Source organism: Fusarium redolens (assembly GCF_020744475.1).
Source record: "Fusarium redolens strain MPI-CAGE-AT-0023 chromosome Unknown BKA55scaffold_7, whole genome shotgun sequence".
In the NCBI taxonomy this organism is placed as follows: Eukaryota; Fungi; Ascomycota; class Sordariomycetes; order Hypocreales; family Nectriaceae; genus Fusarium; species Fusarium redolens.
This window is the reverse complement of record NW_025763670.1, coordinates 1,933,627-1,949,759: the sequence shown is the minus strand read 5'-3', so window position 1 is coordinate 1,949,759 and position 16,133 is coordinate 1,933,627. Positions and strand designations below refer to the sequence as shown.

Below are 16,133 nucleotides of genomic sequence, written 5' to 3'. Positions count from 1 at the left end.
GCATCTGAATCTGACAGCGCAAACAGAGTCTCCCATGTTCACGTTTCAGTGAGTGTAAACGTACCAATGGCATGGGTTGCTTGCATGAATGATTGTCGAGTTAGCCATGGAGTCAAGCTTGCAATCTTCTCCCGTCCCGGCACGGATAAGTTGTTCAAACGAGACATTTCTGATACAAGAGCGCTACCCGAAGATTAATATTGTCCAACGGTCCTATTCTCGGCCGAATGGCATAACATTGGATGCTCATACCTGTTTGAGCTGAAATGTTTGCCTCTTCGACTCAAGTCTCGGTAACATGATACATAAGCCAGAATGCAGTTGGTTGATTTGAGCCCATGATTGATCCTCTGCCGCTGGTGGTGCTTCCTATCCATATTGACTCTCTCCGAGGCTGCACGCGGTCCGTGTTAAGTGGACGGAACCAGTGAGTCCGTAGGACGCCAAATAACAGGGCTGTCGGAGGATGGCGTTTTGCGAGATGAGACCTGATCAATGGCGTCACTTTACGGGCTGGCTGTGTGTCTTCTGGGTACAGCTGCGTTTGCTGATGTCCGCAGCTAGTTGACACTGTTCCTGGAACATACAGATAACACATGTTGTCTCACGTGGTTCGAGCACAAGCTGTCCATAAATGTGCATATGCATCTGTATCTTCTGGTCTCTTGAGAACATGCACTGCGGCAATTGCGAGCCAATTGACAGCCCTACAATGAGGCTCAAAAACACGCTAGTAATTGTATCGTGATCATAGAGGTTGAACTCAATTTGTGGTAGGTCTCATTCCCCTAATAAACTCCATATGTGCACATGATGCTGCAAACATACGATTGTTCAAAGGGGATTCTGCCAAGAAGGATGCAAACTCGTTTTGAAACATGAGTAATGCAAGAATATTTCGCGAACGTGTCTTGTCCTACAATGGCACAGGAATATGCAACCATCGTCGACGATGCGGCCTGGACCTTGCAAGGCTGAATCGTTCAAGGTGAGTCGCGCAATTATAGAGAGGCTGCACGTGATTATCGATTCTGACTCTCCTCGCACGAGCCATCAGAATGCGGAGCAGGTGCACGTGATTCGACGCCCGCTTCTGGGCTTCAATCCGTTTATCGCAGCATCACAGCCAGCATCACAGTCATATCCATGCGCTCCCTTTGCCATCGGCCACTTTTCTTCTGTTCAAGTATCAGTTGATTTTTTTTCAGTGAATATCTACATTGTTGCGATCGCTCTTTACAGGTGCGTTGGCCCCGCAGAAGCTAGCAATGACAGCGCAACGTGTCGCTAAAGCTTGGATCCCCCTCCCATGATGCCCTTCTTTCAAAGCTTTAACTAACCACTACCTTTGCAGTATTTCTTGACTCACATACCCTCTGCACTTCTGCTTCTACAAGAAAATCTTTGTCGCTTCGATAAAATCGATCGTGACTCAAAAAATTTAACCTTTCATCACTATCAAGCCACAGATCTTCTGGGACTGTCGCAACGACACATCTCGATGAGCTCTTGACCTGCCGACGAACCGACGTTCTCCATCCGAGCCACAAAGCAACGACAATTGTTTCGGTGACGGCTATAGGCTGATGCGTAGACGCGAGCTATCTTTGCTTTCTCTCTTTTGGAACCTTGGGTGAAGTTTCGAGCTCCTTCGCCAATCAACTATTCCCCGCGGTTACGCGAGCCCTATCAAAGTCAAAAGTCAACGCTATACTCGACGGCCGATGAGCTTCTCCAGCGATTTGCTATATTCACTTCCTTCTATCACGACTGCCGATCAGCGATATCTACCGCCGTGCTGCTCGCCGGCGCAACTTCCTAAACCTCCACCCCTGAGACTATAACCATCATAATCACATCACAAATACCTACCGGAATGTATCCTCAACACTCCGGGCAAGGTCAACATGCTCGGCTCAACGGCGCCGGGCGAGGCATTCCCAACTTGCTATATAACTATCAGCATACCCAACATCAACATCCATCTCAAACACAACACCACCAAGGACTTCAACACGATCATGGAATGCCCAACGCCAATGGCTTAGGCCATCACTCAACCTTTACCCCAGGCGTACTTTCTAACTCGAGTCCCTTCAATCCCAACGCGCTTCAGAATGGCCATTCTGCAGGAAACCGAGGACAGCCACCTCCGAACGAGATGTGGCAGGAGCAACTGCGAATGCATAAAGATGCTGAACGAGCGCATTCTGCCATGACCGATCAACAACAACCGCACTACTATGCTAGGCTCAGAGCGTCGGAAAATCGAGGAATTGGTCCCCCACCATCGGCCAGCCTACGTGCCCATCCGGACGACGAAGACGATGGTGTTGATAGGAGACGACCCTTGGCTGTTGAGAAGGAGGCAACACGGCAGGACTGGCACAATCTGGATATGAGCGGGCAGGGGTTGCGAAACTTGGCTCCAGAGCTATTCAAGTACAAGTTTTTGAACGAGCTCTTCATCGCCTCCAACAAACTGATACGACTACCGAACGCGATTGGAGAACTACGAGCCTTGCGCCACCTCGACGCCTCCTTCAACCAGATAATTGAAATCCCCCCTGAGATCGGAATGTGCACTTACCTCAAGAACCTGTTACTTTTCAATAATAACATTCAAACATTACCGAACGAGCTTGGATCACTGCACCTTCTGGAGATGCTCGGTATCGAGGGCAACCCATTGGACGCGGATGTGAAACATAAGATCATGGAGGAGGGAACAAAGAGTCTGATACATACGCTGAAGGAAAATACTCCTAGTAAGTTGATTGCGCACCTCAAGACGATTTATGCTAACCGTTACAGTGCCCATTCCTCCCACACCCCGAAGGCCCATCGTTATACAAGAGGACGTGTCACCCAGTCTGGAGAGGATCAAGGTTTTCTCGTGGAACATTCTTTGCGACAAGTATGCAACACCCCAGACTTACGGTTATACGCCCACCCGCGCCCTCGACTGGGAGTATCGCAAGGGTTGTATCCTGGAAGAACTCCGAATCAGGGATGCGGATTTCCTTGCTCTCCAGGAGGTATCAACGGATGCTTTCAAGGAGGATCTCAGCCCGGAACTGGCTCAAATGGACTACAAAGGTGTCCATTGGCCCAAATCACGAGCCAAGACCATGTCAGAGAAGGATGCGCAGTCTGTTGACGGCTGTGCCGTCTTTTACAAGCAGAGCAAGTTCATTCTTCTTGACAAGCAGCTTATCGAATTCGCCACGATTGCCATCAACCGACCCGACATGAAGAACCAGCACGATGTTTTCAATCGTGTGATGCCCAAGGACAACATTGCTGTTATTTGCTTCTTTGAGTCTCGTCTCACTGGAGCTCGAATTATCCTGGTTAACGCCCATCTTACATGGGACTCTGCTTTGGCCGATGTCAAGGTTATCCAAACTGGTATTCTCATGGAACATGTTACGAAGCTTGCAGAGAAGTACGCGAGGTGGCCAGCCGTCAAGGACAAGAAGATGATTGTGCTACCGATGGGAGACGACGAAGTACCTGTGCCCCAAGCTGAGCCAGGCCCTAGCCAAGAGTACCGAACCAATACCGAAATTCCTCTTCTGGTCTGCGGCGATTTCAACTCCACAGAAGACTCTTCAGTATATGAGCTGATGTCTATGGGACGTGTACCACCTGACCACTTAGAATTGAGCAGCTTCCAGTATGGTAGCTTCACGCGAGACGGTATTGAACACCCCTTCAGCCTCCGAGATGCCTACGCCCACATCAAAAACACTGCCGACGAAATGCCATTCACTAACTACACGCCTGGATTTGCCGATGTTATTGATTACATCTGGTACTCCACGAATACACTAGAGGTAGTAGACCTTCTTGGACCCCCTGACCCCGAATACCTGAAGCGAATTCCCGCCTTCCCTTACTGGCACTTCCCCGCAGATCACATCCAGATTATGTCTGAGTTCGTGATCAAGGGCCGGAAGGAGAAGAAGCACCTCCCTGATCGTGAACCGGACTTCGGCCCTGGATCACGCGGTTAATATCCGCAACGGGAGGGCTGGGACCCGAACCCCAAATCCTCGTATGAGGAAAATACGTCGATACGTACATCTGGATGTAGTTATTTTGGTTTTGCGTCATGGAGTTTTGAGGATCTTGCAACGGCTCTTGGGGGCAGGGGGACAGGTCGGTGGGGGGGATGTTAGCGGTATGTAAACAGGTAGCGGAGATAGGGGAAGCATATTAGGTGGAATTGTAGGAATTGATTCACAATGTTCTTGTTTTTGTTCTCTTCGTAATGTGACCTGTTGAATACGTGAAACTTAGGATGTTTCTTACTTTCACTCTTTGTACCTCATGGGAGAACCGTAAAGCTATTGGCCACCCTTTTATTTGTCTGCCTACCTGCATCGTTTCTTTGTCTTGAACGGCAGGGTCAAGTGATATGATGTAGGTAGGAACCAACGGATTGAGCTTGTATCTTGTCCAACCCACAAACCACCTTTGTAGAAACCGGATGGTCGCATCTCGCATTAGCTTTGCGCCCATTCAATGCAGCGCAAGTAAGAGAATAATCACTTGACTACGTAATATTTTCATGGTATTTAGAACTAGACTCCACTCAAAGGACCTGCTGTAATGCCTCATTCACATCGCTCTTTGTTCTCTTGATCATATATATTGCATGCTCTTGTGTAAACTTAAACCTGTTCACTCAGCTTCTCAGTCACCTCGATTTGTTCCAACGAACACAAATATACTAATTATCTTCCAGTATTGATCTGAAACTAGACCACTTTTTCGTGTTCTCGTCAGTTGATATGATGAATCTTCCTCTCGCATGGGCCCTTACAGGGCTTGATAGAGCCCACAGCTTATGCCCTCAAAAGCATTCGACGATTCACAGTTATAAAGGAAAACTTCAGCTTTACTCTATATATGCATTCAACATGGACAGCCTGATATTGGAGATTAACCTGACTTCGGGAAAACGAATATATATACATATTCCAACGGCAACTCTATCCATATCAAGCCAGAGCTGTCCCGAAAGAGTGCACCCAAGCCTATCAACCAGGGGTCCCCTGCCTATGGCTTGTCATTAGGCAAGGATACCCAGGAAACTAAGGTTGAGGTCGTTAAAGGTCAATGAACCATGGGGACAGACACTTCAGGGTACAGGACATACCTTCATGTTCACCCAAACCGACAAGCTCAATGTCTGTCTGCACTTCGCGGTGTCAGTACTTGAACATTAGTACTTCCTCCTGTCTACCATTAGCTATATCTCGCCCCGAACTTGCGGAACTCTTGAACACTCTCGTCAAACTCTCAAACTACTGAGATATATATACCTGCACAGCATGCAGTCGACAATCAGTCAAGTTTCCTCACCATCTTCAGTCCATCTTACGCCCTCCTCCCAATACCTACGAACTGATATCGTTGTTTTTGGTACTTGTGCTGGTGTTCTTGGTCTACTTCTCCTACTCTGTTGTTCACCATATATACGGAATCAAGGAACGCATCAGTAACTACCACTTTCGAGTCATCCCCTCAGCAAAACAAGATGTCTCAGTTCACTGGGTTCTCGTGGACAACCCCCCGCGATTTCATCAAGAGCTGTCGTGAGGAAAGCCCACGCTCGAAGTACATCAATGACCTTGTGGAGCGTATAAAGTCCGAGGTAGGGAGTGGAACAACAGTTCTTTTACAAGAAACTCTCAAAACTTATATTCATCCTGACAACTTGGATCTGGCTCTGACCACCGTCAATCTCTTCAGGTTCCCATTCAACACGACGTCGCCTCCTGGGAACGAGTATAATAACCTACGATATAGACGCACACTCACCTTGACCAGCTCGTGGAACATGATGGGGTATCTCATTGAAGTCCTGAGCAACTGGAAGAGACTTCACGAGTTTCTTGAGTTGGCGGATCAAGTAAACCAACTTGCCTTCGTCTTTGCTTCAGTCAATCAAGCAGAACTTTACTGGGATAGAATGTTTCCCCTGTTCAACGCGGAAAGCTCAGAAAGTGCGGTTCCCTTCATTACTAACATGCTCCGCCGTCGAATGTTCCAAGCTATCAATATGAATCCGCCTGGTAAGGAACCTACAAATCTTGATGGTAACCCCATTGACCCAGACTTCTTTGCTAGAGTCCAGCGAGCATTTTGGCTCCACGAGTTCGCGCTGCGAAGGCGATTTCTCGAAGTTGGATGGAGTACCAACCAGATCCAGATCCCAGGAGATAGAAATCCCGCCCATATTCTCCAAGGGTTTTTGCAACGCCCAGATGATGTCGACATAGGGCGTTTCTTAGGTGCGGTTCAATCGCAGCGGTTCGTAGGAACTATGCTTGACCACGGAATCGAGGATGGTGAGCGTTTGGGGCTTATGCACGACCGCATACTCAGATGGTCGACGCTTGTTCCTCTTGGAATTCAGGGATCAACTTTCTGCCTTCCCAGTAGCGACGAGAAGTACTCCATGCAACTGCTGTTCCAGATTGCCGCTGTCAACACCCAATCGAGGCTTTTCTGGAGAAGATACGATTTTCAATCCCCATTTTGGCATGATGGCTGGTTTGAGAAATATCCTGTCTCTGGCTCAATCGAGCACTTCTCACTTGGCATCGACTATTCCCGCCTTGAGAGGGAGCAAGAACGTCAACGGGAATTATAGGAGTAAGAAGCTCAAGTTGCCGCACTTGTAGATCTTTTTCCAGCACTGAGCCTCGATGACTGTCAAGAGGAGAAAATACATCAAGAAACAAGACCAAGAAGGAGCAAAACGAAGAAGGGGAAGGAGAAGAAGAAGTTGACAAATATACCACAATTTCCAGCCTTAAAGATCATCAGCAGGAGGAGGTGGAGAAATAGGAGATTGAGAAAGAAGTTGAAGAAGTCTGCGATTTCGAGGCCCTCACAGCCCTTCTATCGAGACTGAACCTGGAAAACTGACTCCGACAATAATCGCCAAGTCGGTAGATGAAGACATATTTTGACATTTTTATCCACCACTATGGTGGCTTTTATTATTTTATTCAAGTTCATGTATCATGTTTTGCTAAGAGTTATGATTTGGTTGGGATATGTTCACGTTGCCATAGACTAGATACCCCTTAGACACAGAGTGCCTTAAGATGAACAAGATGTTGGATGATCATGACCGAAACAGAAACTGTGACCCTTCGAACAACGTAGAGGTATCTGTCATTTCTATATACTGTTTAATCTGTCTATACAGGCCCAAAACAATGAGGAGAATAGTCTATACACCAACGCCATCACACCAACCCAGCCTCTAGTGAAGCAGAATGTCATACCCATCCTTTGTAATTCTCACTTCTTCCTGCCCAAGTCCATACTTGCGCCGTATCAACTCAAAGATGATCAATCCCGCACTCGTGCTGGGAACCTGCCGTATCGCATTCCACCAGAATCCACGGTACAGCCATTTCGTTAGGGTTAGTCCTTCAGCTGCTGCCTCCCCTCGACACACGGCTAGTGATTCTTGGTAAGCGTGGTAATAGGCTCGCAGCATTCTCCATCGGCGACGAGGCTTTTCCGGGTTTGCGACTCTGGAAGCACGGAGCCTTGCAGCCTTCTCGTCGAGGTCTTCAAGATGATCCCAGTGCTTGACTTGGAAGTGTGTCAAAGGGTGCAGGAGGACCTGTTGAGTAAATGAAGCGCTGATACCACCGAGAAGAAGAAACATGGGCTCAAGGGCATAATGAGGTCGAATAAGCCTCATGCCTTCTTCTTGTCGGTGTTCGTGGGTGGGACGCTTCATGGCGAGCACGTCGACAATATCCTCGGCCAGACCACCGTAGTACCACGTAACGAAGCGGTAATAGCCTTGAGCCTTGACGTACTCAAATGTACTGAAAAATACGGCACTTCCAAGACTGTCTTTCGCGAGTGACAGTCCCCATCCTGCAAAAATACCCCTGAGCCCAATTTCGCGAAGTTTCTCTGCGCTAAAAGCCCACATACTCCGAGGTTTCCCACTGCCATCATTTGGCATTAAATCTCGATGATCATACCGTGCTTGGATGGCGTCTAAGGGCGCAGCCACAACACTCTGAAGTCCACCAGCAAGCAAACCAGCTGTGAATGTATGCATCGGATGAGGTGGTGGGTACACTCTCTTCCGCGCTTGTCCGCTCTCTTCATGAAGTCGTCCTAAAATTTGGAGATAACTCGTGTACAGTACCGCTCCAACCCCAACATTCGCAATAAGAGGCGGTAAAATCTGATTCGGTATAATTCCCCATCCTTGATGTCTAATAGCCGATGTCAAAACTCCAGGTGTCGTACTTCTCAGCAACAACCAACTTTGTCGCATAAATACATTGAGTCGAGAAGCAGAAGGATCATTCGCAGCAGCTTTCATCATAAGCTCCGTCTGCGCCTGATGAATAGTCCTCGCATAAGCCAGATAATCCACACGCGTTCTAAAGAAGGCCTTCGCAGGAGCACGAAAGTAAAAAGCGATGAGTTGAGTGCTCAAGGCACGAACACCAGCTGCTGAAGCGGCAGTTGCGGCATTGCTTCTAGGATCACGGTCTGGGAGTACAACGTCGGGAGGTAATGCCGGGAGGATTCCGGTTCCATAATCCGGGACGTCATTTCGACGATTGTTCATGGCGTTGGGGGAGTCATGTTGTGAGAAGATGAGAGGGAGCCTGTGAGGAAGCAGGTTGACGTCGGAGTTGATGAGTTGGTGACTAAGCGACGTGGACCAATCGGGTGCTGCAGGTGACGATAATCTTGGGCCAACAGGTCCCGAGATCTGAGGCATCCTCATGAACAGCGCAGGTGACCTGAAACTGCAGGGTTTATTACAGGCTGATCACAATTGGGTGAGATGAAGGAGAGAGGAGCTGCAATGAAGCTAGATGCTTCAATTGGGGGTAGATCATATTGAAGTTAAGTAGGAGTGTGAACCCGAGGAACATTCACAGGTTAAGTCTATTTCCCTTCACTCACCTCTGTAGAGCAATCAATAGGCAGAAAATAACACAAAATGATCAAAATGTCGTAGCTTTTCATTTCCCACCCAAAGACGCCGTATATAAATGCAATATCCCCTGCCGTGAGGTATTTCCAGTCTCATCCTTCATGCTATTCATTACCCTAGAGCTCGCCTTTACTCAGGCTGCTCACGACCATCCAGCCACTTGCTCATGTAAGGTCCATCCAACCAGAAGCCAAGCTTCTTGTAGTAGCTCCTCACTCCAACACCAGAAATAACACTGATCTTGTCGCTACCGTGCTCCTCAATCGCAATCCTCTCAGCCTCCTCCATCAAAAGTGTACCGAAACCCTGGTGCTGGAACTTGCGGGGATCGCGAGCGTGAACAGGAACGGCTGTGCCGTAAACGTGAAGCTCTCGCACCATACTGGTAGGCTGACCGGTAAGCTCCTCTCGGTAGGTGTACTTCTCGGTACACTTTCGCAATCGAAGCAGGGCAACAAGGATATCCTGCTTAGGATCCTCGTAGGCAAGGAAAGTCTCCCAGCCGCCGTTGGCGACGTAATCTCGTCGGACCAGCTCAATTTGGTTAGGTCGGATCTTGTTTTTGATCTCGTTCACTCCAACCTCTCGTGTCCGCACATCTCGGCAGGTTGTTCCAAAGTCCTTCATTCGAGCCAATGCTAGTTCACGCAGGTTACCATTCTCAACTCCAGATGTAACCAAAGGCATGGGAATATCGCGCTGAACACGGTAGATACGAGTCCAGGGAGGAATAAGAGCCATAATTCTCGCGATAAGGTCGATCAAGCCGTTGGGAGTGTAGTTCTGGTATCGCCCTGTCCTCCAAAGCTCGTACAGACCTGTACCCCGAATGACCAGAGTGGGATAAATCTTGAGACCATCGGTTCGGAAAGCAGGATTCTCAAAGTACTCCCTGAACTGATCGATATCGCGCTCCATGCCAACGTTTGGCAAATCAGGCATCATGTGACTGACCACCTTGTATCCAGCATCCTTTGCAAGGCAGAAAGTCTCGGCGACTGCGGCAACTGTGTGTCCTCGGTTGGAGTCTCGCGCGACATCCTCGTACAGCGACTGTACTCCAACCTCAAGTCGTGTGCAGCCATATCGCAACATATCGGAAAGATGAGGCTGTAGACAATAATCGGGTCGTGTCTCGATTGTGATTCCGACACACTTGATGTTGCTCATCTCACCAGCCTCCACGGCCTCATCGACATTAGTCGTTTGGTATCCACTGAGAGCATTGTGAAGCTGTGCAATAAACTCCTCGCGGTATGACTCAGAAAGAGACATGAAGGTTCCCCCCATGATGATATACTCAACCTTGTCGACAGAGTGACCAAGAGACTTGAGCTGGTCGACACGTCCTCGGGCCTGCTCGAAAGGGTCGTATCGTGCACGAATGGCTCGCATCGATGTAGGTTCGTAGCCAGTATAAGACTGTGTGCTGTACTCGAAGTCGGAATCAGGACCTCCAGGGCAATAGACGCAGATGTTACCGGTATAGGCGATATGAGGGCATCGATGGGGCTTGCACATGACAGCGACAACAGCAATACCAGAAGATGTTCGAATGGGCTTCGCGATGAGCTTTGGTAGGATGTATTTCTTGTAATGTTCGGGAATGGAGGCGATGATAGCGGTCAAAGGCGGGATGTTCATGAGCTTGTGCTTCTTGGCGAGCTTGTTTCGCAAGGAGTTGAGGTTGATATCGCGTGTGGTTCGACCAGCCTTGCTGGCCTCGTGGTCTTCAATGAGGGCATTCGCGACGTCGGCGCAGCATCGTAGAAAGCGCTCGCTCTCGGGAGCCATGTCGGGCTTCTTCTTGATCGGCGCGGCCGTCACGGTCATGGTGGCGGTGGCCATGATGAAGGTTCTGGTCTTTCGAGAAGACTAGAATTTATTGAAGGTTTCGATTTGTGTGACGAAGGATTGTTGAAGTGGTTGTCAAAGGCTGAATTTGTGTGCCAGTCAAAATGACATGGATAAGAATGAGTTATCGATCTTTGCCCCTCCAAAAGAAGCTTCAGATGGAAAAATCGTGGTGGGGCTGAGAGTTTTCCCCACCCAATGCGGAGATGGGCAATTGTCAAGGACAAGGTCACGTGGACCCTTCATCTTCAACACGAAGCATTTTGACTCTTGGAAATGGATGGCTCAGAAAGGTTCATTATCGTCAGACTTCAGGGTCTACGTCCGCGTGTCGATTGACTGACAGTTAAAGCTTATGATATGTCACGAAATATATAAAGCTAACACATTGAAAGATTGCAATCAACTCAAGGTTTAGGCAGACCATATACAAAGCCTCAATAACGATAAATATCCTAATTTCCCATGCATTAAGCCTTTGCGACACTCGCACGCAAATTTTAGAAATAAGGTATGCGTGACCGTCTGCGACCCTTCTCACACAGGTGCAGCTCCTGTGAGGTACCTGCGTATATAAGGGGCTTTCGACTCTTCCCTTCAACCCATTCTATGGCAGCACCCTGCTTCATTCAACAACTTTATTCCTGATTTATTTGGTACGACACAGCATGCCAATGACTTCCTTGCCGGATCCTGACCTCGATCTCGAGACAGCTTCCGTTTCTCCGATGATTTTCAATCGCCACAAATCGACTCCGAATATCCAATGTACGGGATGGGAGAATACCATCCTGTTCATCTCGGCGATCTCTACGATGACGGCCGTTATCGCATAGTCCACAAAATTGGTGCTGGAGATACATCTACGATATGGCTTGCGCGCGATTCTTCGAGTTGGAGTTGGGTGGCCCTTAGGATCCTGATGGCGGACCAACCGTCGAGTGTCGAGGAGAACATAGCCAGGTGCCACGACATTCTGGCCCAACATGACCAAGACGAAGATGACCCTCGGTTCATTACACACACACGCTACTTCCACGGCCGTCATCTGTGTTTAGTTCTTCCCTTCTCTGGTCCAAATCTACACTCTGCCCGAATTTCTCGCGTCCAAGGTAGCTGTTGCAAAACCATACACCCCAGCGAGTGATGTTTGGGCACTGGGCGTCACAATTTTAAATATGCGATCAGGCATCTCACTGTTCCCCTATCATGTCGATTGCCCAGCACACCTTATTACAGAGTGTGTGAAGTACTTTGGAAAACTACCAACATCTTGGGAAGAGCCCTTTTACGATGAAGAGGGGCGACCGACTTCAGATAAAACTACAGGCGGGCCAAGGGAACTATCCGATGAGATTCACTCGCTGAAGCAATGGATCAGCGATATTTGGGACGAGCCAACCCAATTCAATGAGAATGAGTCGACACCAGCAAAGCCCTTTATTGTCCGAGATGAAGATGGATCGCATGCCAGAAGAGACGACTGGCTGAGCGACGATATTTCCTCCATCGTCAATTTTGATCCCCAAGACATACATCATCTGACCGCCATACATGACAATACCAAAAGGCCATATCCACAACATTACGCCAACAGAGTTTGGAAACCATCTGCAATCAAGATCAACGGCACATACCTTCCAGAAGGTGGAGGAGTGGGATGGTTCGCCTACCTACCAGGAAATAGTGATGTAGAGGATAACCTTCAATCCTTGCCCAGAACCTCAACACAGGAAGCTGATTTGCTATGATCTCTTGAGAAAGGTATTCATGTATGAAGAACGAATAAGTGCGGAGGATGTTTTGGGTCACCCATGGTTCGGGATGGTTCAGGAGAAGACATAGCACTGGTAGATATTTATTATTTTCAAGCTTATACTTATTCATCAATGGCACTTTGATTGTTTGAGCTGGTTATTTGTGATAGGATGAACTTAAGGAGCAGTTAAACTTCTGACCTTAAATCAGGGTACTGAAAATAACTGCCTGGTCTAAAGGGCCTCTAAGTCTATGCTGAACTTATCTTAGTCTTTTTATCGTTTAGGATGGAGGTCTTGAGTTTTCTTGCCTCCCCAAGATGACCACTACCTGAGCTAAGACAGAGGTAAGCCGTCATCCATAAAGCGGCAATGTCTTTTCGTTGATATTCCCCTCCAAAACCATATCCTTATAGTGGCAGTGGGGTCCATCGAGCCAAGGCCACTCGATAAAGCACGTGGGTCACATTTATATCAGCCTTAGATCCTTCAAAGAATCTGAAACAAACCAGCTGAGTTTAACTCGATCAAGACCCTTTTAGGAGTTTATGATCAGTTAATCATGCTTTAGAGGATCAGGATCCCTCACGAATGCGCCTGTGATTCTTCTACAAAATTGAGGTAGTGACCTCAAAAGAGGCTTTAGGTTTGCTCTACTCGGTCACTGGACCAGGAGATAGTGATTAACTATCTTCTTGTATGGAGTCATTCTCTCAAGAATCGGCAAGCTGCTTGTTCTTATCCCGGGGCTGAGAAGAGCTATGGCAGGGAACTTGGGATTTAAGGTTACAACTAAGGCTGGTTCTTGTTATGCATAAACACTAGATATGTAAAAAAGGCCAAGCTAAAAGAGATCTTAAATTAGCACTGGAATCATTCGGGTCTCGTACATTGGACGGAGAAACCCTTTCCTGAGATACCAGCATTACTGTCAGGAACCAAGTCTAGGAGATATTGTGATTTTCGGATCAAAAGCTTCTACCAAGATCCCCTGATTGAGTGGAATAATGAGAGCATAATCATTGCAAGGGAAGAGCCTGGTCTGAAGAGGACTCAGACCAGCACTCGAGTACAGCACTTGAAAGTAGGATCTTCAAGACTGCCTTACCCTCATTCCTCGCACAGGGGTTCCCATGCAAATGATCTCCCAAGTTCTATGTTAAACTCAAACGGAATTCCTTTTAGAGCAGGGAGTAATAAACAAACGCTGAACCCCTGCACCAAGTTAAAACAGACCCCTACCACTACGTGCCTTGATCCGCGCGTCTAACTGGTGAACTCGCCAAGAGACGGGCACTAGATTAGCGAGAAGGATTATTCAGGACCAAGATGATTCTGAAAGACAACACCGAGCGAGGCTGAGGAAGCTCAGAAGGATTCAGCAGTAAATTCATCGGTTGCATGGAGCTGACTTAGGGCTTACTTTTGAATTTGATGTGCTGATCCTTTGATATTTTGGGTTGAGAAACTGGTAATGGTAGAAATATATAATACTACAAGAGTCCGACGATGAAGACAATATTGAGTAAAGATAAACAAGAAGCTACTAAAGAGCCAACGTCAAGATGACACGCTGGACGCAACCTCTTCTTTTGACCGCTTCGGTCCTCCTTTCTCTCTCTTCTACTGGCACAGCCCACCCTGCAAACAATCATGCAATTCACCCCAAGCATCCTGAGATCCCCCCAGTTCTTCCTCCCAACGCCTTCAAGCGTCAAGATGCACCGGCTACTGAAATCACTCCCGTACCAGAGGTGAAGAAAGCTGAAGGTGTCTCACAGCTCACCGCCACAGTTCCTTTCGAGGCTCCCATCCCTGCTGAGGATACTAGTGACTGGCGCTCTGTCAACTGTGAGGCTGATGGTGTTAAAGATCATACATTGTATGGACCTGATCGATGGAAGAATGTTGATGCTGGTGATGCTTGGAATGCCGTTATTGAGGGTTGGAAGATGAACATTACTGGTGGACGTGAGCAGAAGCACTTCTCCAACAATGTGACTTTCCCCTTGGAGCATAAAGAGAGAGTGTAGCTGACATGTACAGGTTTCCAACTACTTTCACGGTCCTCAAGACATGTTTTGTGAGACTTTCAGTGATGAAGGCAGTGGATGTGAGGATCTCAACCTCCAGTGTCACTCTACCAGTGTTCCTGCTGGATACTTCATTCTTCACTCCTTTGAGAACATCTTTGCTGTGAGTCACTTTACCTTTCTTGGTAGCTCTGGTTGGCTAATGATGATAAGATGCACTCCAACATCTGGAACGCTGTTGGCGATGCCGTTCGTGATAACGATATTGGCGCCATTGCTTCAGAGTTTGGCAAAGTTCCTCCCAAGGAGGGAGGTCTTGCTACTTCTATTCTCATCGATATTGCTTTGATGGCTTGGGGTATTGTTATGGGCCCTGCTTGGAACAAGCGTAAGTTGATGTCTTATGTGAGTATGAGCACATACTGATGATTTACAGTGATCGGTCCCAAGTTTAGCGATAGCACCAATGCTGGTACGCTCAAGGATACAACCAATGATCTTGTCAAGAACTCTTTGACTCTTACCAAGGACATCCTTAACGGCAGAGCGTATGTCCTACTGCCCCCTACTCGATACTCAGCTAAAACGTTGTCACAGTCAAGACCAACTCGGTGTCCAGAACGGCCTCACAGCGCAAATGCAAGGCCTCACCGAAGGCTGGAAAGACGGCGTCCTCGCAACCCAAAAATGGCTCTTTGGCGGCTCCGAAGACGGCTACAAGCAACTCGGCGCCATGATCTCCGACGCTTCCATGTTCGGTGACAACTGGCTCCTCGACCGTGGCGACCACGCCAAGCAAGTGAAGCGCGCCATCAACGCCTTCCTGATCCCCATGGCATGGCAGTACTCTCCCGATATCATCATTCCTTTCATCGCAGAGTCTGATGTTGCTTGTGACCAAGATCCTGGCTGGAACAAGGAAGCTACTTTCACGACTATGTACCAGCACTGGATTGATGATGGTGCTTTGAAGGACGGTCGTTTCTGCTTCAATGGGAAGTCTTATTGGCTTCTTGGTGGTCGTGATCGTAACACCAACTGTGATAGCAAGTCTGGTGACTCTGATTGTGGTGGTTTTGCTCTTCCTCCTGGATGGCAGTCGCTGAAGGACAAGAAGTTCACTGACATCTCTCTCGACAATGTCATCATTGGGTAAGCCTTATTGACAAACTCTTGCAAGACTACTTCTGAGATTTTTATAGATCACTCAACTCAAAGGCCGCAAATGGTGGTAAGAACGGTTTCAAGCTTGACCTTGGAGATGAGCCCAGCCGAGAGGTCCTCGACAGCCTTGCTGGCAGTGGAATCGAGGCTCCTGGTGTCTTCAACATCCCCATTTGCTCTATGGATGAAATCATCGAGAATTATTACCTGTGGTACGGTAACAGCCGCGACGACATGACCAACTTCCCTTGCAATGTTTGATTCTGGCTATTACCGTTGGCTTTCTTCTCCTTGTTGTGTATTCTCTTCCACTTTGCT

At 48.1% G+C, this 16,133-nt stretch overlaps 6 protein-coding genes across 6 annotated transcripts; 4 read left to right on the top strand and 2 right to left on the bottom strand.

Annotated features, from left to right (window-relative positions):
• Window positions 1-1,876: 1,876 nt before the first annotated feature.
• Window positions 1,877-4,019, top strand: BKA55DRAFT_509988 (Endonuclease/exonuclease/phosphatase; the record flags this gene model as incomplete). Its single annotated transcript, XM_046187560.1, has 2 exons — window positions 1,877-2,768; window positions 2,815-4,019. 2 exons carry the CDS (start codon window positions 1,877-1,879, stop codon window positions 4,017-4,019), a joined length of 2,097 nt encoding a protein of 698 aa, XP_046050379.1.
• A 1,529-nt stretch (window positions 4,020-5,548) lies between these two features.
• Window positions 5,549-6,725, top strand: BKA55DRAFT_614185 (uncharacterized protein; the record flags this gene model as incomplete). The annotated part of the gene is made up of 5 exons (XM_046196692.1): window positions 5,549-5,763; window positions 5,881-5,923; window positions 5,955-6,057; window positions 6,129-6,362; window positions 6,400-6,725. The coding sequence occupies 5 exons, from the start codon at window positions 5,549-5,551 to the stop codon at window positions 6,696-6,698; spliced, it is 894 nt and encodes a 297-aa protein (XP_046050378.1). The 3' UTR covers window positions 6,699-6,725.
• A 322-nt stretch (window positions 6,726-7,047) lies between these two features.
• BKA55DRAFT_567058 (mitochondrial carrier domain-containing protein) lies at window positions 7,048-8,665 on the bottom strand. The gene has a single exon (XM_046192693.1). The coding sequence runs from the start codon at window positions 8,630-8,632 to the stop codon at window positions 7,289-7,291; it is 1,344 nt and encodes a 447-aa protein (XP_046050377.1). The 5' UTR covers window positions 8,633-8,665; the 3' UTR covers window positions 7,048-7,288.
• Window positions 8,666-8,826: 161 nt separating this feature from the next.
• BKA55DRAFT_567057 (uncharacterized protein) lies at window positions 8,827-11,065 on the bottom strand. The gene has a single exon (XM_046192692.1). It carries the CDS (start codon window positions 10,853-10,855, stop codon window positions 9,137-9,139), a length of 1,719 nt encoding a protein of 572 aa, XP_046050376.1. The 5' UTR covers window positions 10,856-11,065; the 3' UTR covers window positions 8,827-9,136.
• A 562-nt stretch (window positions 11,066-11,627) lies between these two features.
• BKA55DRAFT_538973 (uncharacterized protein) lies at window positions 11,628-12,612 on the top strand (the record flags this gene model as incomplete). The annotated part of the gene is made up of 2 exons (XM_046190083.1): window positions 11,628-11,973; window positions 12,101-12,612. 2 exons carry the CDS (start codon window positions 11,628-11,630, stop codon window positions 12,610-12,612), a joined length of 858 nt encoding a protein of 285 aa, XP_046050375.1.
• Window positions 12,613-14,183: 1,571 nt separating this feature from the next.
• Window positions 14,184-16,076, top strand: BKA55DRAFT_593737 (uncharacterized protein; the record flags this gene model as incomplete). The annotated part of the gene is made up of 6 exons (XM_046195592.1): window positions 14,184-14,615; window positions 14,665-14,814; window positions 14,865-15,039; window positions 15,088-15,199; window positions 15,249-15,803; window positions 15,854-16,076. The coding sequence occupies 6 exons, from the start codon at window positions 14,184-14,186 to the stop codon at window positions 16,074-16,076; spliced, it is 1,647 nt and encodes a 548-aa protein (XP_046050374.1).
• Between the last annotated feature and the right edge of the window lie 57 nt (window positions 16,077-16,133).

What these genes read in the sequence shown, in the direction of transcription:
- BKA55DRAFT_567058 (XM_046192693.1), bottom strand. Translation starts at nt 8,632, where the DNA reads ATGAACAATCGTCGAAATGACGTCCCGGATTATGGAACCGGAATCCTC.
- BKA55DRAFT_567057 (XM_046192692.1), bottom strand. Translation starts at nt 10,855, where the DNA reads ATGGCCACCGCCACCATGACCGTGACGGCCGCGCCGATCAAGAAGAAG.